The sequence below is a fragment of the Alosa pseudoharengus genome, unplaced genomic scaffold, assembly GCF_046254945.1.
Source record: "Alosa pseudoharengus isolate Yale_2024_CS ecotype anadromous, Long Island Sound unplaced genomic scaffold, YU_APseudo_1.1 YU_APseudo_1.1_scf_3, whole genome shotgun sequence".
NCBI lineage: Eukaryota > Metazoa > Chordata > Actinopteri > Clupeiformes > Clupeidae > Alosa > Alosa pseudoharengus.
In genome coordinates, this window is record NW_027468718.1 from 33,411,252 (window position 1) to 33,437,629 (window position 26,378).

General features: G+C 42.4%; 3 protein-coding genes across 3 annotated transcripts in view; all 3 read left to right on the forward strand.

The window, feature by feature from the left end:
- Nucleotides 1-26,378, forward strand: part of LOC143099926 (E3 ubiquitin-protein ligase TRIM35-like) — a 491,084-nt gene that overhangs the window by 260,005 nt on the left and 204,701 nt on the right. The window lies entirely within an intron of this gene.
- Nucleotides 291-13,623, forward strand: cnga4 (cyclic nucleotide gated channel subunit alpha 4). The gene is made up of 8 exons (XM_076264528.1): nucleotides 291-368; nucleotides 3,822-3,932; nucleotides 4,292-4,398; nucleotides 5,070-5,739; nucleotides 9,984-10,143; nucleotides 11,317-11,482; nucleotides 11,971-12,185; nucleotides 13,156-13,623. The coding sequence occupies exons 1-8, from the start codon at nucleotides 364-366 to the stop codon at nucleotides 13,621-13,623; spliced, it is 1,902 nt and encodes a 633-aa protein (XP_076120643.1). The 5' UTR covers nucleotides 291-363.
- Nucleotides 21,693-24,723, forward strand: LOC143100937 (aquaporin-8-like). The gene is made up of 5 exons (XM_076264529.1): nucleotides 21,693-21,946; nucleotides 22,398-22,524; nucleotides 22,956-23,173; nucleotides 24,097-24,231; nucleotides 24,663-24,723. The coding sequence occupies exons 1-5, from the start codon at nucleotides 21,693-21,695 to the stop codon at nucleotides 24,721-24,723; spliced, it is 795 nt and encodes a 264-aa protein (XP_076120644.1).

Genomic DNA, 26,378 nt, shown 5'->3' on the forward strand with positions numbered 1-26,378 from the left:
CTGCTGTCATGGTGATGAGCTTCACCTACCCAGGTAAAGCAGCTTGTTGTTATGAGTACCAAGCTATGTGGCCAAACACTGGCTCTGTAATGTTCATCTTTAGCAGATGCGTAGTCTAAATATTTACTCTGGTATGGCAGGTTAATAGTCACTTTATGGCCAGCAGCCTGTTCAGGAAACTATTCATCTCTGTATTGACCAAGCTGGACACACTGAGGGGCTATGTTTGTATTTATGAAGTCAAAGTCTAAATAAGCAAAGATGGACTGCTGTTCAAAACTCATCAGGTGGAGGCCTACACGAAAGCAGAATGGAGAGGGAGCTGAAGGGGGAAAAGGAGGAGACAAGCCAAAAGAACCCAAAATGAAGTAAGTGGTATTTCCTGTTTTATCCCAGAAGCACAGCACAGAGATTCATTTGAGATGTTGCAGGATTACAAATGTTTTCATATAGAAAATAAAATGAGCTTTAAATTGTGCCTTGGAAATAAGTTCCCTATTAAAAATGTCACCTTGGTGGAGGGTAAAACTCATAAAGATTTTTATTTAATTTCTACAACCCTGGTTACATTTACATCTAGTCATTTAACTGATGCTAAATCTAGTTACCTAGTTACATTCAATAAAATCAAGTTCAAGTAGTGTGTGTTTGGGTGGGGGTTCTGAGGTTTGAGGTTGATTAGCTATGGGGAAGAGAATAATAGTTCAGCATCCTGGTGGTTTGTGGATAGAAACTGTCTCTGTATCTGCTGGTACAGGTTTGCGTACTCTTGTACCTTCTACCAGATGGTAGTAGGGTAAAGACTGTGTCTGGGATGACTGGGGTCAGCGAGGATTCGCTTTGCCTTTCTCCTGCAGCGCTGGCTGTAAAGGTCCTGAATAATTGGTAACTCAGTCCTTGTAATGCGCAGCACTGACCTGACCACCATTTGCAGAGCTTTGCGGTCATGAACAGTGCTGTTACCATACCATGCTGTGATGTTGCCAGTCAGGATGCTTTCAATGGTACAGTGGTAGAAGTTGGTCAGTATTTCACCATCCATACCAAACTTCCTCAGCCGCCGAAGAAAGAAGAGCCACTGTCTTGCTGACTTTGTGACCATACCTATATGGTGTGACCAGCTCATATCCTTACTGATGTTAATTCCAAGGAATCTGAAGCAGTTGACTCTCTACTGCTGTGCCTCCAGTGTAGATGGGTGTGTGCCTTTCCTGCAGTCTCCTGTAGTCCACAATCAACTCCTTGGTTTTGCTGACGTTGAGCAGCAGATTGTTGTCTTGGCACCAGGATGTCAGGGTTGCCACCTGTGCTCTGTAAGCAGACTCATCATCACTCATGATACAGCCGATTATGGTGGTGTCATCAGCAAACTTAATGATGGTGATTGAGGTGTGAGTTGCCATAGTGTACAACGAGTACAGCATGGGGCTTAACACACATCCCTGCAGGACACCAGTGCTGAGTGTTAGAGTGAAGCAGGGGGCTTAACACACATCCCTGCGGTGCCCCAGGGCTGAGTGTTAGAGTGAAGGAGATGATGTTACCCAGCCGTACTGCCTGTGTCCTGTCAGTCAGGAATACAACTGCACAGAGAGAAACTGATGTTTAGGTCTCTAAATGGAACTATGGTGTTAAAAGCGGAGCTGTAGTCGATGAAGAGCATCCGTACATACTGTAGGTGTTTTTCTTATCCAGGTGAGAGAGAGCAGTGTTCAAAGCAAATGCTATCACATCATCTGTGGACCTGTTTGGCCTATAGGCAAACTGGAGTGGATCTAATGTAGAAGACAGGGAGGATGTAATATGATCTTTAACTAACCGCTCAAAGCACTTCATATAACAACAGAGGTGAGAGCAACAGGTCGGTAATCATTAAGGCAGCTCACTGTTGATTTCTTAGGGACTGGAATGGTGGTGGACAGACTGATGCAGGGAGAGATTAAAGATGTCCGTAAAGACCTCAGCCAGTTCAGATGTGCAAGCCTTGAGAACACGACCTGGGATGTTGTCAGGTCCTGGAGCCTCATGTGTATTTACCCTTCTAAATGATTTACACACATCTCTTTCAGATATGGGCAGCAATCTTGCTCTAACAGAGACTCTGACCTGATGTCATTCTCAAAGCGGGCATAGAAGGAGTTCAGCTCCTCTGCAAGAGAGGCAGACACCTCTGGTCTGACGCTCCTTCCTCTGTAGTCTGTAATTGTCCTTAACCCACTCCACATGTCTCTGGTGTTAGAGCCGCTGTAGTGTGACTCCACCTTTTCCCTGTACTGTCTCTTAGCCCTTTTAATTGATTTCCTCAGTTCATAACGTGCTTTACTGTACTCGCTTGGGTTGCCAGAATGGAAGGCAGCTGTCCGAGCTCGGAGTGCTGAACAGACCTCTCCGTTCACCCATGGCTTTTGGTTAGGAAAAGTTTATACGGTCACCCTCGGTACAATGTCATCAAAGCATTTACATATAGATAGATAGATAGATAGATAGATAGATACTTTATTGATCCCCAGGGGAAATTCAAGGTCTGAGTAGCCTACAGACAACACACACACATTCACTAACAGCAGAAAAAGTAATTAAAAGTATATAATATAAGAACACAACTAAGCAGTAAGGACAGTAGAAGATAAAGAATATACTAAATATACTAAAATACAAATTATACTAACTAACACTTAATCTAAATCAATTCTAAAAGCAGTATCCACATAGTGGCGATTAATCAATCAAGAGGTGCTTGGAATGACAGAGGCAGGGACTGAGCCTGTGATGCTCTGTGCATAGTAAGGTATGGTAAGGTGCTCTGTGTGAGTGAGTGAGTGTCACGGTGATAGTGCAATGGTGATAGTGGTCATGGTGATAGTGCAAATGAGTAAGTCCAACAGTGCAACAGTGCAAGAATAAGTCTATATATCTATATAACTATTTTAAGAAAAGGTATAAGTGTGGCCACAGTTCGGCTGTGGCATGGAGGGAGGGGTTATGCATATGTGCTAATGTGCTAATATAGCATGCAAACAGTGAGGCAGAAAGACAGTGGTAAAAAGTGGCTAGTGGACAGACAGTATCCAAACATGGAGGGGGTGAAGAGGCAGACAGACTATGCAGAGAAGTCTATCTCTCCTCTTCCCTTAAGTGAAGCATTGAACAGTTCAATGGCCCTGGGGACAAATGACTTCTTTAGTCTGTCTGTTGTGCAAGGTCGTGAGCGAAGTCTCCAGCTGATCAGGCTCTTCTGCTTAACAATAGTGCTGTGAAGTGGGTGACACTCATTGTCTAAGATGTTGATCAGTTTGTTCAGAGTCCTTTTGTCAGATATTGAAGTGTTACATACTCAGTGTAATCGTTGATGTTATCAGCAGCTGTTTGAAAAACTCCCCAGTCTCTTGTGTGGAAACAGTCACGCAGGGCAGCATCTGATTGATCCGTCCAGCGCTGTACTGACCAAATCGCAGGCCGCTCACATTTCAGCTTCTGTCTATAGGCGGGCAGTAACAAGACTGAATAGTGATCTGATTTGCCGAAGGCTGGGCGAGGGCGTGCTTTGTAGGCATGGATGTATGGAGTGTATGCATGATCCAGGATGTTATCACCTCGAGTTGGAAAACTCACATGTTGATGATAACTTTCGGGAGTGTTTTACTGCAGGCAAAGTTATATCAGCCATGCTTTAGAATATTTGAAAGATGTTTTTGTGTATCTGGAACCTTCTGTAGATCCTGTGCTCTCTTTCCCCCCCCCCCCCCCCACACACACACAGACAGACACACACACACAATGACAAATACCTCATGACACAGACTGTCTCTGTCCTCCCCCAGCTGGAGAGATTGGAGACACTGGATAGTGAATCCGTCTGAAGAGTTCTACTATGTCTGGCTGCAGGTCATGACCTTCCCCATCTTCTACAACTGGGTCATCATCATCTGCAGGTGAGGTGAACACACCGGTGTCTCCGAGCTCAAAAACACTCAGCTCTCTCCACCCTCCATAGCAGACCAGGCACAGTGCAAACCCTGATCGTCTAAATCTGAAATCCCATATCCCGATTGTCATAGCAGACAGTAAAAATGGGCAGCCACTGCTATTTACAAGCAAATATGTATTACAATGTATGACAATCCTGTAATGTTAAGTCACACTTATAATTAAAGCAGATTAAAAAATAAATACATACATTTGGTTTTTAACTTTGCCTGTTTTTATCCCAGTCCTGCTCATGTCGAGTGTTTGGAGATGTTTGGGGAGAGTCCCTCTCTTTAAATGAGCCCTTCACATGTCTGCTGCACAGGGCCTGTTTCTACTCCATAGATGAGAACTTCCTGGCTGTCTGGCTGACTCTCGACTACATCTCTGACCTGTTCTACATGACCGACATGGCAGTGAGAGGACGCACAGGTAAACATGCTGCACAGCTCACTTGTATAGTATGAGAATCTATGTATATTTGTGCGTCTACCATGTTGTTAGCCAAATGTAATGTAATGTAATGTAATGTCTTTGTTGCATATACTTCAAGTTAGATATTGTTTGTTAGGACGGCCAAATATGCCATCTTATGTTTGTGATTGTCCAGGAGCACACATGAAATGTCCCCATGCAATCACTAAAGGCATGCATGCATGAGTACATTAAAATGCAGATCTACTGAACATATATCTACACATACACACTACAGGGTAAGCATATACAGTCTAGTGTACATAGTACACATACACACTACAGGGTAAGCATATACAGTCTAGTGTACATAGTACACATACACACTACAGGGTAAGCATATAGTCTGCAATGCCATTTCATAGGCACACATTACAACACATCCCATAACCACCACCACACCTACACACACATGCACACACACACATACATTCAGCATGTTGTGCAAACAAGGTGTGCAAACTGTTTATGAATATGGCCTTTATCAGTTTATTTCAATCAGAATAAGGTGTTTACAAGACCATATTTGGTTTATTCCCAATAAACTGATTTGAAACTGTTTAATGGCTGAATGGAAGCGTGCTGATAGTATATGACTTTGCGCTCCATGTCCCTGACCCCCCCGACAGCTTTCCTGGACCAGGGCATCCTGGTGCACGAGGTGTCCCGCCTGCGCTCCAAATACCTGCTCTCGCACAGTTTCCTGTTGGACCTGGCCTCCGTGCTGCCCACCGACCTGCTCTACCTGCACCTGGGCGTTCACACGCCCCTTGTCCGGCTGAACCGCCTTCTCCGCACGCGCCGCCTCTCCGAGGCGCTGGACCGCATGGAGACACGCACGGCCTACCCCAACACGTTCCGCATCGCCAAGCTCATACTCTACATATTCGTGCTCATCCACTGGAACGCGTGCCTGTACTTCGCGCTGTCGCGCTACATCGGCTTCGGCTCCGACAGCTGGGTCTACCCCAACATGTCGGAGCCGGGCTTTGCCTCGATGCAGCGCCAGTACATCCACTGCTTCTGGTTCTCGGCGCAGATCTTCACCACGGTGGGCGACACGCCTCTGCCGATCCGCGAGGAGGAGTACCTCTTCATGATCGCCGACCTGCTCATCGCCGTGCTGGTGTTCGCCTCGATCGTGGGCAACGTGGGGAACGTCATCCTGAGCCTGCGCACCAGGGACAACGTCTTCTTCCCCAACCACGAGCTCGTCAAGAGCTACCTGCACAGCAGGCACATCAGCAAGGACCTGCGCCACCGCGTCAACAGCTGGTACCAGCATCTGCACATCAACAAGTGGGTGCCTCCTCCACTCAGACAAGTCCACTGTACGTGACATGAGCCATATGAGACATAGGCTTGGTGGAAAAAGGAAACCGCACTCAGGGTGAATCTCACGAAGCCTGTCAAACTGACATCAAAATATTATCTACCTCATTTGATTGATTTTTTAATTTAAGTAACTAAATAGAATGTGAACTTTTATTTTCTGATAAAAGTATTATGGTAAAACAATTTAATAGAACTTTATTTCAATGTTATGGTAGCAAGATCCAGAATAATTGTCATTACCGATATGGTAAATGACAAACGGAGACCATTAGTAAGAAAAATATTTTTTGATTTTTTTTTTCATTTACACAAATAAGTACATTAAATGAACAGTACTGCACATCAAAATGTATATTTTATATATATATATATCTTTGGATTCTCACTTCACCCGTCGCAGAAGAGCACCTGAGCAAGTAATTATCTGAAGTCTCCTGAGCGCCCTAAGCCCTTTTGTGTCTTCTTTGTATATTTTATATATTTTAAATTCCATTTTAAATTAATTAACTCTCATTACCGAAAATACAATGTGTATTGTAGAGTTCAATTTTTCAAATAATCTCTTTGTTATAGATATATTTTGAACAAAACCCACACGTGGGGCACAGTTAAGGAACATATTATAACAAAATGAAGAAATTTTTGTCTCTCAGAAATAACATCTTTACAATATCTATGCATTTTTATGCATTACGGTAATGAAAAGTCTGTTACGAAGGATGAGAATGTTACGGTAATGAGAATGATCACCAACAAAGCAACCTTTGTGGGCAAAAAACCTCACCAAAAGAGTAGCCTTCGAGAGCATTTCACTGGGCTTACAAGCAGATACCTTCCTTCGTCTGTGTTTTGTTGAATTAGAACCCATGACACCTCCAGAATGCTCAACAGTGGTGTCTGCTTCCCAGATCCACCCTCCTCCACACTCCTGATTGGTTCTCTACCAACAAATTCTTTGGGCATTCCGCTTCATTGCTGTGGCTGTTTATGATCCAATTAGCAACATAACCAGACAAACCTCAAGCCCTAGAGTGGGCACCAACAACTACCACTCTGGAAACACAGCAGCAAGATTTAACACATCTCAGAGTCAATTCAGGTTGCTATGAGAGCCTCAGTCATGGCCACTGACTTCCTTTTTCAGCTCCTTTCAGTGACCATATTTGAATACTAAAATCTAACAGAAGTGTTGTGGTCGACTTACAAAGCTTCAAACACCTATCTTCACTGTGTGTGCTTGTCAGCCACCTTCCCTTACCTCTGATACCAGTTCTGCATACTTTAACTTTCAAAAGCTTTCTCCATCACATCATCAAAAGAGAATAGTTAGCACAATAAAGTAGACAATGTGCTTACTCTCCGAAAAAAAAATGTCATGTCTGGTCTCAAAGCAGTCACATCCATGACCCATATGTCCCTCCAATTGCAGTAGCATCCATGGCCCAGCTCTCTCAGTTGGTCTTCCTCTCATCATGCCAGTTCATCCATTTTCCTTGTTTTGCTTGAGGCACTGCTGTTGAACGTCTAGTTTGCTCCTCTTGTTCTCAAAACAAGCTGGTTACCATCTGTCTCTTCTCCTGTGCTGTGGACTTACCCCACGCTTTCCAACTGGTACCAAGACCAAACTCTTTTCTTCTTTTCTGCTCCTGCCCAACAACATTGTACCACCTCCCTAAATTCGTCATGTTTTTCACAATAGACGGAATCACCTCGCCATCAATATACAACTTTTCTTCCACTAGTTTCCCTCTCTTAATAGATACACCTCTACATTTGCTAGGTCATATCTTTGTGGCCTACGGGTACATGGAGCCGACGGATACATGGCCACAGGTACACACACACACACACACACACACACACACACATAGGCTCAGATGGGAGGTATCTGAGTGCCCACATAGGCTCAGTAGGGCCACATAGGCTCAGATGAGTGTCATCCTGCACCTTTTACTGTACCTCCAACAACCAATTTGACAAACCATTATGGTGCCCTCATAATTACCTCCTTTGCCATGGTGAAAACCAATGGTAGTTACAGTAAAATAAATAAAAAGAAAACATGACATTACTGATTGACAAGAGATAGAAAAAAACCACAAGCAACTGATTAAAACACTATCATTGGTCTTAATGCCTATGTTGTGGAGTGCCATGCAAATACACTTAAGTAAGTAAGTATAAGTAAGTATAAGTATATATACTCTTTTGATCCCGTGAGGGAAATTTGCTCTCTGCATGTAACCCAATCCGTGAATTAGTGAAACACACTCAGCACACAGTGAACACACAGTGAGGTGAAGCACACACTAATCCCGGCGCAGTGAGCTGCCTGCAACAACAGCAGCGCTCGGGGAGCAGTGAGGGGTTAGGTGCCTTGCTCAAGGGCACTTCAGCTGTGCCTACTGGTCGGGGTTCGAGCCAGAAACCCTCCGGTTACAAGTCCAAAGCACTAACCAGTAGGCCATGGCTGCCCCCACTTGGCACCAAAAAATGAGACAGAATCCACAGTCAAAAACACAGAGCCAGTACAGAGCAGACCAGACAATCGGGGCAAAATTATATCAAGGGACCGGGCGAAACTGTAGATAAAACAGTAAAGTTAGTCAAAAATCCAAGAAGATTTAACATGAAATAGGCTACGCTTGAAAAAATGATCATCTGGGGAGGACAAAGCGGAATCACAAAGTGATATCACATCAACTGTTTTAACGCCTCTTAACAACGGGCTGAGAAATAAGTTAGTGGAGAGAACACTAGATGTTAGGTGAACCTGACTAATAGAGGGAACGGGTCATCTTATATCAAGATCATCACCGCATCATTACCGCAACTCAGCTTCTCATTACCGTTATTACCCTTTAAAATGCGTGGTAATGAGAAATTGGAGTAACGGAAATGAGATGTCCTTGACTAAGTTGGCAAATAACACAAAATGCTAGCAAGCTATGCAACCTTAACCTTTACAAAATATTAAAGTCTTATATTGTCTTTATCAACATAAAATATAATTTCAAATATTTTTAAAAGCATTGAGTATCGCAGCATATCGGTAATGATAATCAACAGTGTAACGGAATAAAGATTCTATGACATTTACACAAATATCATGATGTGAGAGATGAGAGAACAACTGAACTTGATTCCATTTTAAACCTTTTGTCCCAAGTGATGCATCATGGGTCTGCTTGTTAATTTAATGGAACACGGTAATGAGGACAGTAATGAGTTATGGTAATGAGGACATTTAGTGTGGACACAATATTTTTACAATAAATGTAACTTTCCTTTTGCAAAATATCATAAATATAAATATTAACCATAAATATAGACATTTTTACACAACTTTGCATAATCTTCTTCAATTTATGTAAAAAGGACTTTTCATGAAATTAAAACAAACAATAGAATAATGGATCCGGACACATTTCGGTAATGAGAATTCACTGTGATTTTTGGTTAAATTGCTGTGAAATAGTGTTATAATGATAGTAAAAAACATCTGTCCCTATAGTATTCTTCACTGTCTTTGTAGAAAATATCATAGTTACTATTAATAAAATATTGTTTTCGGAAAATAGGACCTGGACATGTTAACCACAGCATGAGAATCACCCCTCAGAAACTGATGTTCAAATAGTGTTGTATTTAAATAAGCCGAAACAGTGTACAAAGGCCTTAGATCGAAAGAGACTGAGATATAAATGCTGGGCTTAGCTCATCTTCAGTGTCCCCAGTTTGAGAGTTTTGAGACACAGTGATTGGGACACACTGGCTAAGAGTTTTGAGACACAGTGATTGGGACACACTGGCTAAGCCCCAAACGTTTGTACGTCAGTCTCTGTGTATCTCAGTCTCATGCCCATATAAGGCCTTGTGCAGTTTCCACTGAAACATCTCTATAAGAGCTAAAGCTCTTGTTTATACATTATAGGTTATAATTTCTTCTTCACTTTTGAACTATCTGCTGCTTTAACTTTATCTGGTCTTGGACAACGTTCCGATTGTTTTTCCTTTTTAACTGGGCTTGCTTCTCTGCTTGTCCTGTGGTCCATATTGCTTTATGCAGAGCATTGTCCCCTTCCCTCCCTGGCTGATTGATTGTGTGTGTGTTTGTGTGTGTGTGTGTGTGTGTGTGTGTGTGTGTGTGTGTGTGTGTGTGTGTGTGTGTGTGTGTGTGTGTGTGTGTGTGTGTGTGACCTCTCCAGGAAGATCACACGTGAGAACGAGATCCTGCAGCTGCTGCCTGCTTCCCTCCGCACGGATATCGCTGTGAGCGTCCACCTGCCCACGATGTCCAAGGTCAGCATCTTCCAGAACTGTGAGACCAGCCTGCTGGAGGAGCTGGTGCTCAAACTCACCCCTCAGGTATGCTGTAGGTCACCCACAGGTCAAAGGTCAGGGGGGGGGGGGTTCATAGGTCAAATGAGGGAGAGCCACAACCACAACTGACCTGGGCCCTTATAATGCTTGTCAATAAGTAGAACTACAGTATAGGGTTATATAGATCTGAGAAAAATTTGGCTGAGGAGACATTGTATTGTGGGATATTGAGAACAAACAAAAATCCAATGGCTTGGTGCTTACACAATCTCTTGTTGGTATGTGTTTGAGTTAATGATCTGGCCGATTAGAGCCAGTCCAGTCTGCAGTGGTGTGATCAGTGTGTCCTGTGAATCACCTTGGCCAATACTTTAAGTTATCACACAGTAACCTGTTCGCAACCACAACTGTTCAACAAGCTTTATACCTGATGATAAGGTTTGGAGTTGTTGAAGGACAGTGAGCCTATCCTGAGTGATGCTTGTCCTCGATAGTATGAATCTGCACAGAGAAAGATAAGCACATAAGAAAGCACAGAGTTTGTACCCCTTCAGGCCTTGAGGTAATGTGAAGGTCAACCAAATGCCCAAACCCATTTCAAATCTGCTGTTAGTATCAGCAGCAGTACATGTTAATGTTTGACAGCCATTATATTTTTTAAAAATTAACATCACAGCCACCTGTTTGCACTCAATATTTACACACTTGACTGATTTGACCTAACCTGGACTAAAGGTAATTCTGAATAATCCTGAACTAAGCAATAGCTTTATTTTCTCTGCATCCGTTGACTTAACAGACCTTTACAAAGATGAACTGATATCATTAACCTGAACCAACACAGTGATGTCCAGACAGCCAACAGGGCTACTGGGCTGCTCTGTTCAATGACACCATGCTCTGCGCAGTTCACGATAGTCCCCTTTGCCCATGGATATTTGAATTGTTTCAATGTAACCAATTAACTGATTTCACTTATGCATTTTTAAATAGATTTTTAACTGTTAATTTGTTTGTTAAAGATTTTTTTTGTTATTGATGTTATTGTCTTGATTTCTGTGTGTAGAGCACTTTGTGTTTCACTCTCTGTGCATTAAAAAACAAATGCACTACAGTATATCAATTAAGGCTTACTTTCTTACCTTTTGTTTTCTGTCCTGCTTTCCCCCTCCATCCTCCTTGTCCCCCCTCCCCCCCTCCTCCTCCTCCTCTCCCCAGGTGTACAGCCCAGGTGAGTATGTCTGTAAGAAGGGCGATGTGGGTCACGAGATGTACATCATCAAGGAGGGGAAGTTGGCCGTGGTGGCGGACGACGGGGTCACCCAGTACGCCGTGCTCGGGGATGGGCAGTTTTTCGGAGAGATCAGTATCCTCAACATCAAAGGTACCATGCAGCGCTGAACAGCAGCATCCACTTACAGGTACTAACCTGCATGCAGTCGGTACCCCCCCACCCCCACCCCTCTGAGATGCATCAGGTGCTGAGTGGGAGGCTCACTTTACTTTACCCTCCTTTTTTGGGCAGCCTGAAGAACAAATAAATAAAGCAACATAAATGGTGTTACTGTTTTATGTTATTTTTTGTCTGTTTAAGGTTTTATGACTGATATAACTTTATCCGTTTTGATTTCTAAATAGTTTAAAACAAAAGCCGTTTTAAAATCAACCAGTTTATAATATCACTATCTGATATCCAGATACATTATATACCACACAACTTGTTTAGAGCACACAACCTTTGTTACGTTATTATCGTTATTAACAAAAATGGAATAATGGGCAAGGATATTACCAGAATTATATTTAAAAAATCATCCAACAATCCAATTCAATACAAGTCACAGTATATTTCCTCTCTGCTCTGCAAAAAAGGGAACAAATCTGGCAACCGGCGGACAGCAAACATCCGCAGCATCGGTCACTCAGACCTGTTCAGCCTGTCCAAGGAGGACCTGACGGCCACCCTGTCCGAGTTCCCTGCCGCCAAGCGCCACCTAGAGGAGAAGGGCCGTCAGATCCTCACCAAGATGGGCATTCTGGAGGAGACTGCTGACGACGGCAGTCAACAGGAGCGGATGGAGACCAGGGTGTGTGTGTGTGTGTGTGTTTGTGTAAAAGAGAGAGAGAAAGACAGAGAGAGAGAGAGAGAGAGAGAGAGAGAGAGAGAGAGAGAGAGGGAGGGACAGACAGAGAGAGAGGCAATTTGTGAGGGGAAATCCTAAAGCAGGGGTGGGCAAACTTTTTGGCTCAAGGGTTATATTGGGTTTTGAAAATTGGCCGGCGGGCCGCACCACAACCAACCCCACCCCCCAAAAAATTAAAATGTTTTATATAATTTAAATGATTACAATGACAAAAACTAATTTTGTTTTAAAATATGAATTGCTTAAAAAGTACTGCTAATTTGATACTCTTTAACTTTAAGAACAATTCACGTTTAGTTCTCAGTTATCTTTTGCCAGATCAACTCAAATATAGCCTCCCTATTGCTAGCGCTGTGCCTAGACTGTGCTCTCTGAAATGGTCAGTAGTGGGAACTACTGTTAACTTAATGATTTCCTTGTAAAAGTTTCTGAAGGCGATATCAATCATCAACAATGATAAGCCATTGCTGCTCTCTCTCAGAAACTAGCATAAGTAGCATAACGTTTTAAGTTAGATCTGCTGCAAAGGAGATAACACAGAGTATCATCTCTGTAACATGATGTTTTGACATTGACATTGTAAACGATCTCAAAGAATTGTGAAAAGCAGTTTGCAGTAAAGCTAACCAACGTCGTCTCTTATCGCAGGAAAAAATAGGGAGCAGCCTGATAACCTAATTAAATACTCAGTGGGCCGGATTACAGTGCTTGGCGGGCCGGATCCGGTAACATGTTAATTATCACAGCCAGAAGTATTGAAATCCACATTCTACCATTTGTACAACAAAAAAAAAAAACAGAGAGGCCATATGAAGGCCAAAATGCTTTTTACTTGCTGGGAAGTTATGTTGTCATTGTTGTTGTTGTTGTTGTCGTAGTCTCAGTAGTTTCCCTATTCTGTCTTCCCCATCAGGTGGAGCATCTGGAGCGGACGCTGGACACACTGCGCACTAAGCTGGCCCGGCTGATGATGGAGCTGGAGTCCAGCACGCTGAAGATGGAGACGCGGGTGGAGCAGCTGGAGCTGCAGACTGAGGACTGGGGAGGGGTAGTGGCAGAGGGTGGAGAGGAGGAGGAGGTGAAGGAGGAGGAAGTGAAGGAGGGGGAGGTGGGGTTTAGAGTATGGGGGAGATTGTGGAGAGGAAGAGGTGGCGGAGAGAGGGAGAGGGAGGGAGGAGATGGGGAAGGAGGAGAGGAGGGGGAGGGGGAGAGAGGAGAGGGAGATGGAGGTGATGGGATGGTGGATGAAGAGGAGAAGGACGGGAAAGAGGAGGAGGTGGGTGGAAGGGAGAAGATGGACGTAGAGAGAGGAGAGGAGAAGGTGGAGGTGACCGCTCAGGCTGAGGAGAAATCAGGTGAAAAGAAAGATGGAGAGAAGTGAGGCAAATCAATAAAGGGTCTCTTGTGAGTGATGGTGTAAATAAATTTTCCTGGCTGCAATGAATCTAATCACCAAATAAACTGACATGACTGAAAATGTTTGTACATAGTCCACACATTAACAGTAGCAATTGCATGGAAATTGTATGTGTTCATTGTATTGTAGCCTACTAAATATTTGTTTTTACACTGTATAACAAGATATTCAAATAAATTGAAATGTATTTAGTATTCAGCTTGTGCCTCGTGTTGATGTCCACTAGATGGCAGCAAACATTCAATTTCATGAGCATTACACACAAAGTTATCTTTTCGTCCTCGTCTTTTGACAAAAGCAAGTCTTTTGTTATACAAAATATAAAAATGTGTTTTGTGTGTTCAGATGCCCTGTGAAGCCTCATGGTAGTGAGAATAAATTAACAATATTTTTTAGAGAGAATTGTCAATCGGTCACATTTGACCGCAAACACAACAGGATAAGTGCTCAGTTTGATGAGCCTATTAGGAGAGCTTTGCCCTGTGAATTGTTGGACTCTTTCTCTCCTCTTGAAGAGGTTTCTCTACTGCTTCAGCAAAGTCATCCAACAACATGCCCTTTGGATCCTGTCCCGTCTATTCTTCTGCAGTCTGTCACACTGTTCTGCCAGCAGTCATGCATGTGTTTAATACTACTCAGTTCTGGAATAGTTCCTTCTTCTTTTAAACAGGCAAGGGTTATGTCTTTGCTAAAAAAAAGTACAGTTCATACAATTGATGAAGAACTACAGACCTGTCTCCCTTCTTCCTTTCTTGTTGGCTTTGGAGGAAGTGTTCTTCAAACAAGTCTATGACTTTCTGTATCAGATCAAACTGCTAGACCGTATATGCAGTCTGGTTTCAAGAGTGGTCATTCTACTGAAATTGCTCTTTCTGTGACTGAAGCATTGAGAGTAGCTAATATAACCTATTTACATTAACTGTTACTGTTTAACCTGCGTGGTTCAGCCCTGCACATGCCCGGACTCAAACCCGTAAACAGCAGCACCTCAAATCAGGAGTCTGCTCAGTCATAATTCTACTAGACTTACCTGCAGCCTTTGATACTGTAAACCATGACATTCTCCTTTCTACACTGTCTGAACAGGGAATTTCTGGGAAAGATCTTGGTTTGAATCCTACCTTAAAGGGCGTTCTTTCAGTGTGTCTTGTATCAAAGTATCATGACCTCACCACAGGTGTGCCATAAGGATCAGTATTAGGGCACTATTTACACCACTTCCTTGGGTGAGACCATTCACTCCCATGGATTTGACTCACTGCTATGCGGACGGCTTTACCTGTCTTTACCACCTGAGGACTGTTTCCCATCAGATTTCTGCATGCCTGATATTTCAGTCTGGATGACAGACCGACACCTTCAACTTCATCTCTCAAAAACTGAGCTTTTGGTGTTTCCAGCTAAAACAGCTATTCCCCAACAGATTAACATCCAGCTTGACTCCTCTTCACTGACCCCAACTAGATTGGCACGTAACTTTGGCGTCATAATTGATGACCGACTTAATTTCTTTGAGAATGTAGCCTGAATTGCAAAATCATGTTGGCTTGTCCTTTACAACATTAGGAAGATCAGACCTTATCTGATACAAGATTCCACACAACTTCTTGTGCAGGCCATGGTTATATCCAAACTGTTAGCTGGCCTGCCTGATTGTGTAGTAAGATCGTTGCAAATGATTCAGAATGCTGCAGCACGCCGGGTCTTCAATCAGCCAAAGAGGACACATGTAACTCCTCTCCTACTCTACCTTGACTCCTTATAATAGACCTTGGCCTATAGGACACTTACTAGATCTGCTTATGGCTATCTCAATTCTATGATCCAGCTGTACATCCCCAACCACTCACTGGGGTCATCTGCTGAGCATCTGTTGTGTCGACCAGCCATAAACGCTAGATCAAATTCAAGACTCTTTTCCTCAGTGGTAACTCGTTGGTGGAATGAGTATCTCTTTCCTGTGATAGTTTAGGCCCAAAATCCCACATTTTGAGGATATTATTGATTTTTTTTTTTTTTTTGCCTTTATTTTTATGCCTTTAATGCGACAGGATAGTGGAGAGTGACAGGAAGTGAGTGGGAGAGAGAGTCAGGGTGGGATCTGGAAAGGACCACGGGGCGGGAATCGAACCCGGGTCGCCGGCGTACGGTGCAGGTGCCCCAGCAAGTTGCGCCACGGCTGGGGCCATATTATTGAATTTATATTGTACTACAGGGCTAGTATAGTTTTACATAAAGAACTGGAAAACAAACGTGCTTAAAAAGGTGTGGAAGATAGTGTTTTTGTGAAAAAGGGTCATGTTTGGGGAGGGGTCTTCTGAAAGTTGCAATATAGGCTACTGATTATTGTTTCATTAATAAGTGTCAGAATTCATAAACAGCCTACATCCGTTTCATTTCCATCTTTACTTCAAACACACCGCAGCTATTATGAAGGAGTCGTAATGAGCTTGGGCTCTTTCCAGTGCCCTGTGTCAAAGTTTAACAGCCATTAAAATAGAAATAATGGGCCTTTTGCTGCCAAACTTCCTTCCACATGATCTGGTGTCAGTCACACTGCTATGCATCTGTTTTGGCATGATTTTAAATAGCTTTTGATATTCATGTTAACATCTGTGTAAAATCCTCAGTAACCCCATCTGCAACTTAGAAACCACAATTTCTTTCATTATTTTTTCATTTATTTATTTTGATTAAGGCAATTCTTTCCAGTTAATACAGCAAAAAGTGGTCAATATAAAATCACTGACTTTTAGAGAAGGAAATATGAGAGTGGTACACATGTAAACAAGATGAACACTGAATGTTAAGTTATTTACTTGCCCTGCTTTGTTGAGTCTAAACGCCTTGAGAGAAACCCAATACAGAGAATAGAGAAAAGATTTTGAAAAGGAAAAGAAAGTTGTGAAATGAAAAATAGTGTTATTGTTTTGTATATTTGAGGTCTCAAATTGATTTGATCAATCATCATTCAATCAGCATATTTACAATTATTATAAAATATATAATTCCTTTTTTTTGTTATAAAACATAATACAGCAACCCACTGAATGTTGGATTTCCAAAGAAGTCATTAAAGCACCTGGCCGTGGCCCCACATGATTTGCTTGGGCTGTTCTCCTCATTGCCCATCCCTTATGCCAGTGTTTCCCAAACTTTTTTTTCTGGGGACCCACTTTTTAAAAATGACAGACCATCGCCACCCATTTCACTTCAATTACCCTGCAACCACCGATATTGTTTTAGGCCACAGGTTCTCCAACTTTTCTATGCCTTCCCCAACCATACATTGCTATAGGATCTAGATAGATAGCCTTGATCCTGCTTTGAACACAGCTGTGTTGCATTTTGAGCACCATCAGCGTGAAAAGTTGGAAATGACTGCTGAAAAGATATGTTTTACATTTAATGCGCATCCGAGAGAGATGAAGCTGAACTAAACCTCGCTTGAATAAACAAGGCCAAGATGCCGCTAACTTGAGTTAATGGAACGGCTTTAGCTCCAAGTGAAAGTCTACGCTAGTTCAAGCCAGGCTATTTCTGTTAAGCGCCGCCTTTATTAGCGAGGTTGATGGAATATCCCCCAGGTTTGGCCTTAAGCGAGGTTGATGGAATAGCCCCAAGGATGGAGAAAATGGGTCACAACATGACAGAAAGTGTCTTGTAATGAACATAACAAGAAACAGGTGAGGCGGTGACAAGGCTAATAAACAGAAACAGGTGAGGGGTGGGGACAGAGACACTATTAAATGAAACACATGGCTATATAAACAAAACATCACATGGTATAAGTAAACAAATGTCCACCGCAACCTTGGAAAAAGACACTCACTCATAGGCATGTAAACCATTTTTGATGCCTTCATTAATATAGTTTGAATAAAGCTACCAACTCAATATTTTGTGTGCTAATTGAAACACATTCTTTTCAATGATATGGTTGTCTGTAAGAAAGACATCATACATGTGAAAAATACACATAAACCTAAATGTGAAATTATTTTTATAATTTTTAAAGTGTCATAAATGATAGATTTTGATTTCTTTTGGACATATTTCTACCTGTTAATAATGCACTACAATATGTCTTTTATATATATAAATGTAAAAGATCTAATGTGGTTCGGCTTGAAGATATATTGGTCAAAAGTTGCTATTTTTTTTATTTAATGCCATATTCAACATGCCATAACTTGGCAAATATTAATCTCTGGGCTAAATAATTAATTAAATAATTGCATTCCAAAACATCTATAGTCTTGCAATATTCCCTGAAAATTTCAAGCATCTAGCATGAATTGTTCAAAAGCAATGACTGAAGGAACTTAGTGATTTTAAAAATCGGCATTTTATCAGACTAATGACCCTGTTTTTTAAGCCTCCATATCTCCGAAAATAAAGTAGATACAAGCTTAATTTTTTACGCGGTAGTTGTTGGATATTATAGCATTATTGACATAAAGTATGAAGCAAATCCAAGACGGTCAGGCGGGAGGCATCTGTTGATTTGGCACAGAATGACCCTTGTATGAACCTATACGTGCATTTGTGTGTGTTCACATATATGTGCAAGTGCATGTCTGTCTGTCTGCACTGTGTGTATTGTCAGTATGCAATAGACCACGGCTGATTTGATTTGATTTGATTTAATTTATATAGTATATTTAGTATTTCGTTTTTTTGTTTTTCTTATCTTCTACTGTCTCTATTGTACAGTAGAGTTTTGTTATATGTATATACTTATATATTTACTCTTTCTGCTATAAGTGCATGTTGTGTGTGATGTCTGTATGCTACTGAGACCTTGACTTTCCCCTTGGGGATCAATAATAAAGTATCTATCTATCTATCTATCTATCTATCTATCTATCTATCTGATGGATTTGTTCAGGCCCTACTCACTCCACTCTCCATGCAGTGTGTACCTGGAACCCTCGGTCTGGTCTGGTCCACTCTGTTCCGTTCATGTCCTCCGTTCCGACTCAGTCCTTGCTCTGCCCAAAAGTTAAAGATTCAAGAGGAGCAGGGGTAGCCTCTGGCACCTGTTTCTTTCCATCCACCGCTGCTCAGTCAGCCATGACACAACCCTGGCTCAGGATCATTCTCCATATCTGCTTGGCAAAAACACCACAGACAGAGGCAAGCACAGACAATTCTGAGAGAGAGAGAGAGAGAGAGAGAGAGAGAGAGAGAGAGAGAGAGAGAGAGAGAGACATGACATTTCCAAGTTTTCCTCCCAGTAGCTGTGACAGAGTGGAGAATATAACAACTACTGTGTCTGATTTTGTCTCTGAGGATGGCTGAAGATGGATGTACACTTGACTGGAATGAGTTGGGAATACATGTCATAAAAAAAAACATCAATTAATCAATATCAATCGTGGAATTCAAGAAAACTTGACAGTTCACTCACAGATAGACAACCCTGCACACATAGACACAGATGCACACACACACACACACACACACACACACAAACAAATGCACAAAAGTACACACACACACACAAACACAGACATCCCCCACACACAAACAAATGCACAAAAGTACACACACACACACACACAGACATCCCCCACACACAAACAAATGCACAAAAGTACACACACACACACACACACACACACACAAACAAATGCACAAAAGCACACACACACACACACACACACACACACCTGTGCAGTGTGCACACAAACATGAACCGGACATAACCCCATCATTAATAAACATCAGATAACATCCAGTCCCCTGGCCACAAGGTGACCCCTTATTCTTGGCATGGGTTTCAGAGAAAACAGGTCATCCACCCAACAGATTTACATACAAGTGCATTAACCGTTAACCATATGTGCAATGGATCGGAACACCACAGTTACACTATATAGGCACTCCCTGTCTTTTCTAAGAAAACTTTCACTATATTCTCTGAGAAAAGGTCTCGCCTCCAAGAAAAGGATCCCAGCAAACACTCTGATCAAGGTAAAGCACTTCCTATTGTGGTAATTTCCAAGAAGGTCCACAAAATGTTTTTGAATATATTGACAGACTGAAACTTTATAATCAAAATCAAAGGACAAGTTTTGTGACAAATTGCAGCATTATGATAAACTTTATGATAGTAAAAATGAACTTGGAGGTTCTTTTTTAAGGAAATAAGAGTATCAGACATGCTAGCTAAAGTGCAATACACAACAATGTCAACTCTTCAACAAGTTGTTTTTTCTCTTTCTGATAGCTAAAGTCCCACTCTGGTTCAGTTGTGTAGGCCTAATATTTGACAATATTAATTCCAATTTAGGGCCTACCACCATCAATTTTGATGCGATCTTGTAGCCTATAGGCTCGATTTTGGAAAAACGATGGGCCTTGATATACCCTCTATTTAGGCTATTGAATCAGGGGTCATTCATCTTGCTAGCCTGAATTCCTTCTTTATGGGCCAATTATCTATATCTTTCTTCACTTATTTTTTTTTTCTAATTTAAAGTTTAAGCTTTGGTCCGAAGACACTGAAGGCTAAATTAGCTGTAAGTAGACTAGGTAAAGACTGCCGTTTGTTTTGCATGGCTTCTAAAAAAATGTAACATTGTACTGTATGTCTGAACATTCCAAAAGAGATGGGCTAAATTTCCCAACGCATTGGTAGCCATAGTAGGGCAATCAGGGCAAATTTGAAGGTAGGCCTAGGCTAACGTTACTTTGGAAATTACAGTATACCTTAATAAATTATGTCATATATTTCTGTACCCTTCTTTGAAATCGAACAAATCTTAACCTGACTATCTTGATAGCTGCATTGAATTCATTAACGTTATTGTTTGTCACCTAACGTTAGCTAGTACCCAGAGAAATTAGACTACGGTTAGCTGATGTTTAATGTTAACGTAATCTAACTTAAAGCAACACCAAAGAACTTTTCATCTGTCGCACGCACTATTTGTTTATCCAGCACCGGCTTTGCAAATAACAATGTCCACAGACAAGATAGAATAAGTTGCATGATTTTATGAAAGTACGATGTATTGTGACATCAGATGCAAGTTAAATTTGTAGTTTCTCATGTCTCATTCCATCGAACTACAGATCCGCTACCCGATGCAGCAAACTTACATAGTGCGGTAATAGCCGATAGAGGGCCGCGAAGCGAATGCAGAAAGTGCCGTTCACCCTGTTACGAGTTGATGAACCACTGAAACGATTTTGGAAACATTATTTTAAGGTACAAAAAACTCTTTGGTGTTGCTTTAAAAGTAAATCTCCTAATGTCAGCAATAATATTAAAATGGTAAGTTTAATCAAAAATGCGGTGGGCGAATACTGTCATATGTGAGATGTGATCTCCCAAGATATCCTCTACCTAGGCTTCTACTGACTTCACAGAAACCCCCATGCTTGAAAAGGTTATCATAATTGGTTAGGCTAACTTGGATGGTAAAACAAACAAGTTATCTTCTTGTGGGGTAGAAGATGGAGAGGTCACGTTTCCCTGTGTTCTTCCATGCCTGTGTTCTTCCGTGAATATGATCTCTAAAAAGCATGCTCATTGTGTACATAGAAGCAGTCATTCTCAAAAGATATGTTCAGCCGTGGCCTACTGGTTAGCACTTCGGACCTGTAACTGGAGGGTTGCCGGTTCGAACCCTGACCAGTAGGTACGGCTGAAGTGCCCTTGAGCAAGGCACCTAACCCCTCACTGCTCCCCGAGCGCCGCTGTTGATGCAGGCAGCTCACTGCGCCGGGATTAGTGTGTGCTTCACCTCACTGTGTGTTCACTGTGTGCTGTGTGTGTTTCACTAATTCACGGATTGGGATAAATGCAGAGACTAAATTTCCCTCACGGGATCAAAAGAGTATATATACTTATACTTACAGTATATACTATACTAAAAAAATAGCCCAAACTAACACGTTGCATACGTTTGTTCAGTACCGTTATACAACCAAGGTACGTATTTCTCAGGTATGCATTATTCTCACTCACGTATCTTTTTTAGTACCTAACAACGTGTGCGGTCATCTCCCTCCTCGACACCATGGCTTCGCTCTCAGCTGGTAAAGAGGTGCATGAGGTCTCGGAGGTCAAGCCTAGGGTCAAGATAATGTGGGGCCGCACGCACTACGACCGCTACCTGCTCCCGTGCGTTGCCGAGTTCTTCGGCACGGCGCTCTTCGTCTTCTCAGGCTGCGCCTCAGTAATCGAGAACTCTGAAGGTACGGGTCGCCTGCAGCCCGCTGTGGCACACGGCCTGGCCCTCTCCATCTCCATCGCAATCACGGCCGGAATCAGGTGCGTGAAGAGGGGTAACAGGGGGGATTGTGTTTGTGATGTTAAATGCTCATTGGTGTCTGCTGTCTGCACACTTTCACAATTACAGATAAACAGGTTTGCAAACTGCTCATCCACAAGGTTCCAAGAAGAGACTCTTCCATCTTATACTCATTTCTAGGAATGCATTTTACTTTGCCCCTGGTTGTTTATACGTTTCAGCACTTTAGACCATCAGTTACTGGCAGAAAAGGCTGCATTAAGTCAAACAGCATAGTTAATGTAGGGATGGGACCAGGGGCTTTTAACAACTTAACATAATAAATCTACCCTGCATATACCTGACATTTGTTGGTAGTTTAGACATATCTGCCTTTCTAACATCTGGTTGTCAATGTGTCTCTATTCAACTTGAATGTATTGACTGGTATTGATGAAGCAATATGACCTCTGACCTCTGTTGCTCTCCTAGTGGCGGCCACATGAACCCTGCTGTGACCTTAGGGGTCACTGTGGCAGGCGGCCTGAAGCTCATCATGCTCTTCCCCTATTGGGCAGCTCAGTTCTGTGGAGCCATAGTGGGCGCCGGCTTTGCCAGGGTAAGACCTTTACTGCAGAGGAACACTGCCTACAGTCAGATAGACATTCCTATAGGTTGGGGGTGTCCCACAGCTAAGCCTATTTACTATCAAAACAAAATCACAAGGGGCTGTGGCGCAAGCGGCAGCACCGTACTACATTTGGGTCTCAGTGCACTGCCCATGGAGACCCAGGTTTGATTCCGGTCTGCGGCGTTCAAGTCCCAATCTCTCCCACTTGCCTCATATCTGTCTCTCTCCACTGTCCTGTCGATATAAAAGGCAAAAAGCCTGAAAAAATATACTAAAAGTTTTATTTTAATACTCACAAACAACAGTGATATATTGAACGCATACTCTCTCGAAAGAGCACCTGTTTTAAGTAAATATTGCCATAAGATGACTTGCGCTTTGATCTTATTTTTCTACTGTGGTGATTCTTATTTAAACAGGCTGTGGCCTCCTCGCACGAGAGCTTTGTGAATGCGTCTGGCGGAGCCTTTGATGCCATTAAGGCCGATCATCAGGTGGGCGTAGCTCTGCTTGCGGAGGTGATCATGACGTTCTTCCTGGTGCTGTCGGTGTGCCTGAGTGCAGTGAACCGTCAGAGCAAAACGCCCCTCGCCCCCTTCTGCATCGGCCTCACGCTCTGCGTCGGCATCCTGGGAGCGTGAGTATATGTGTGTTTCCATCTGTGTGTGTGTGTGTGTGTGTGTGTGTGTGTGTGTGTGTGTGTCTCCATCTGTGTTTGTCTGAGTGTTTGTCTGTGTGTGTGTGTCTCCGTCTGTGTTTGTCTGTGTGTTTGTCTGTGTGTGTGTGTGTGTGTCCGTCTGTGTGTTTGTCTGTGTGTGTGTGTGTGTGTGTGTGTGTGTGTGTGCTTGTTAATATGGGTGGCTGCAGGTGTGCGTCTAGATTGAGGTGTTCAGTCTGTGCAGTACATTTGTGTCGTTATGGGTATGGGTGAGGTCAACTGAATGTGTGTGTGTGTGTGTGTGTGTGATCTTTCGTAGCCGATAGTGTGTATGATCTGTGCACACGTGTGTTCATGTTTGTCTTGGTCTATGTACCGTAAGTCTTTCTGAGGGTGTGATGCTTCTGTGAGCTGTACAACCAGGATGAGGACAAAACATCTGTCTGAAACAAGGCACCTCGCAATCCTAGTCAGAAAAACTCCAGAACAATACATTCCCACATAACTGTCTTCTGCCCTCTCCCTCTCTCTTTCTGTCTTTCTCCCTCTCTCTCTCTTTCTGCCCTCTCCCTCTCTCTCTCTTTCTGCCCTCTCCCTCTCTCTCTCTTTCTGTCTTTCTCACTCTCTCTCTCTTTCTGTCTTTCTCACTCTCTCTGTCGGCCTTTTTCTCACTATGTGTGTACATCTTTTTTTTTTTCTTCCTTTCTTTCTTTTCTATTTTTTTATGTCCTTCCCTCTCTCTCCTTTTCTCTCCCCTATCCCTTTCTTTTCCTCTCTCCTTATATCTCTCATGCCCTTTCTCCCCCTCCCTCTCTCTCCCCCTCTTTCTCTCCTGCCCTCTTTCTCACTCCCTCTCCTCTCAACCTCACCTGTCCTCTCTGTCCCTCTCTCTGTCTCTGCAGTGGGGCGGTCTCTGGTGGCTGTCTGAATCCGGCCCGAGCCTTCGGTCCAGCCGTGGTGGCTAAGCACTGGCCCTACCACTGGGTCTACTGGGTTGGCCCTCTGGCTGCTGGGCTGCTGGTCGGCATTGTGCTCAGGTATGACCTTTGACCTTTGTCCTTTCCTAGCTCAATCCTACAAAATGAGCTTATAAGTGGCCAGGTGCTGATGCATTGCATCAGACATTGGTACATGAAAATACAGAAAGGAACAGCTTGTAAAGGACAAGCTGTAATTATTTCCTAATAATGGCTAATATACTGACTGAGAACTGGTCAGGAACATCATAATACACATGATCACATGATCAATGGCAAGAAATTGAGTTCCCAGTCCCAGACCTTGTATAATGAATGGAGATTCCCAGTCCCAGACCTTGTATAATGAATGGAGATTCCCAGTCCCAGACCTTGAATGGAGATTCATGAAATTAAAGTCATGTTTTTGTGAGCTGCCCTTGCCATTTCTGTGGCTCTGAAAATAGAAAGGTTCGCTAAATAAAAGGTTCTTGTTCGTCGTCTTTTCACAGGACTTTGTTGGGTGACCCCCGCACAAGACTGACCTTCAGAAAGAGAGAGCCTTCTTCCTGATAAAAACCTCTTCAGCCCCGTCTATCGTCTGGCTCAGTCTTCATCCCATTCAATTGAACTCATTATTTTAAAATGTGCTATCATATGAAAGGTGCAAGGCATATAAAAGGTTCAGGAACACTTGAGAGTTTGTACTGTATGTAATCACATGTTGAAACAGTTGATACACTTACTGGCAAAAAAAGGGGGAAATAAATGTAAATAGTAAGTATGAATGTACCGGTAGGTGGAATATTTAGCTATGTTTGCTGTGTTGTTAGTTTATTTGTTTGTTTGGAAATGTATTTGTTTCTCAGAAGATTACTGTGTACATTACTAGATTATTTATGCTCTTAACTAAAATGTGGATGGCTCTAATATTGTTCAATCTATTCGCAATATTAAATCTTAATCATTGTTGCCTATGTTTACAGAAGCCTTGAAAACCTCTATATTTTCCATAAGATAAATCAGTTTTTTCCTGAATACTCTAAGGACAATCCATTCTTTGGGCAGAGTGCATTATCCTAACATGATAATTTTATAGAAACATTATAAAAATAATTAGAAAATAACAGCTGTTTGCTAGCATCCAGAGGCAGTAATCACTGACTTGCCACTTCGAAGGTAAGGATGATGAGTCCAGAAAGCTTTAGCCTACCTATTCAGAAATGAGCGCCTTGGTCGCTCTCCAAGGTACTGTTCATATGTGGCATGGAGAAGTACTGACGCAACTCTTTTCGAAGTAGATGTAACAATGACGTGATGAATACATTTGTCTACACACGCACAGTCATAACCTCGTCGGTATATTTTGGTGCTGTATAAATTATATACATTTCAGTTGTAATTGTAACATATTCCACCATTATTGGGGCGCATGTTCGGTATCACTAGTATCTGCAGATGTTCATGTTCCTCGGTTTCACGATAGCTGAACAGAATTAAATCACGTCCCTTTTATGTTGTCCCGCCAGTGAAAGAGTGATGACGGCAAGAGTCTCAGATCCAGAGAACGTGTTATGATCGTGATGAGACTACAGTACACTTAAGAGTGAAAGACATAGAAAAAATGTGCGGTGTTTGTTTCAATAAGTTTTACCTTGCACAGGAACAATAAGCATTTTTTTTTTGGTTGGTTGCAACTTTTGGTTGGACTGAATGTATTTTCACAAATAGGCTAAAAATAAACACAATTACCCACATGAAACATTTGTTTATGTTTAATCCACATTAAACAAAAGATTCCCACTTATATTTAGCAAGCCTATTTACTGTAAATAAAGTATGTAAACTGACAAAACGTCTTCCTATTTTTAGAAACGTATGTGTGTGTGTGAGAGAGATCAGAGTTGGAAACAGCTTTTTCACTTTTCCCCCTAAAGGAGTTGGTGCGGTCCTGGGCTTCTGAACTGATTAATTTTTCGTCTGTCAGTCATCCGCCGTCCAGAACATCAATTTGGCGTATCATTTTACAGCTTTTGCAGGTATCGTGGGACGGGGCTGTTTCTAAAGTGCAGGTGCGTGCGTGTTTGATCAGAATGTGGCCCGGAGGAACCGTGCGAAGTGCGTGCAAGTATACCCACCTCGGTTGGACACACCGATGGAGCCGACTTTTCCGAGCTGAGATAACCTCATTAGTAGCCTACAAGAGGGAAGCACTTGTACGTTCTAAT

What these genes read in the sequence shown, in the direction of transcription:
- cnga4 (XM_076264528.1), top strand. An exon ending in GGCAGTGAGAGGACGCACAG is followed by an intron (nt 4,399 to 5,069) that starts GTAAACATGCTG and finishes CCCCCCCGACAG; the next exon opens with CTTTCCTGGACCAGGGCATC. An exon ending in TGCTCAAACTCACCCCTCAG is followed by an intron (nt 10,144 to 11,316) that starts GTATGCTGTAGG and finishes TCCTCTCCCCAG; the next exon opens with GTGTACAGCCCAGGTGAGTA.
- LOC143100937 (XM_076264529.1), top strand. Translation starts at nt 21,693, where the DNA reads ATGGCTTCGCTCTCAGCTGGTAAAGAGGTGCATGAGGTCTCGGAGGTC. An exon ending in TGCGTCGGCATCCTGGGAGC is followed by an intron (nt 23,174 to 24,096) that starts GTGAGTATATGT and finishes CTGTCTCTGCAG; the next exon opens with TGGGGCGGTCTCTGGTGGCT. An exon ending in CTGGTCGGCATTGTGCTCAG is followed by an intron (nt 24,232 to 24,662) that starts GTATGACCTTTG and finishes GTCTTTTCACAG; the next exon opens with GACTTTGTTGGGTGACCCCC.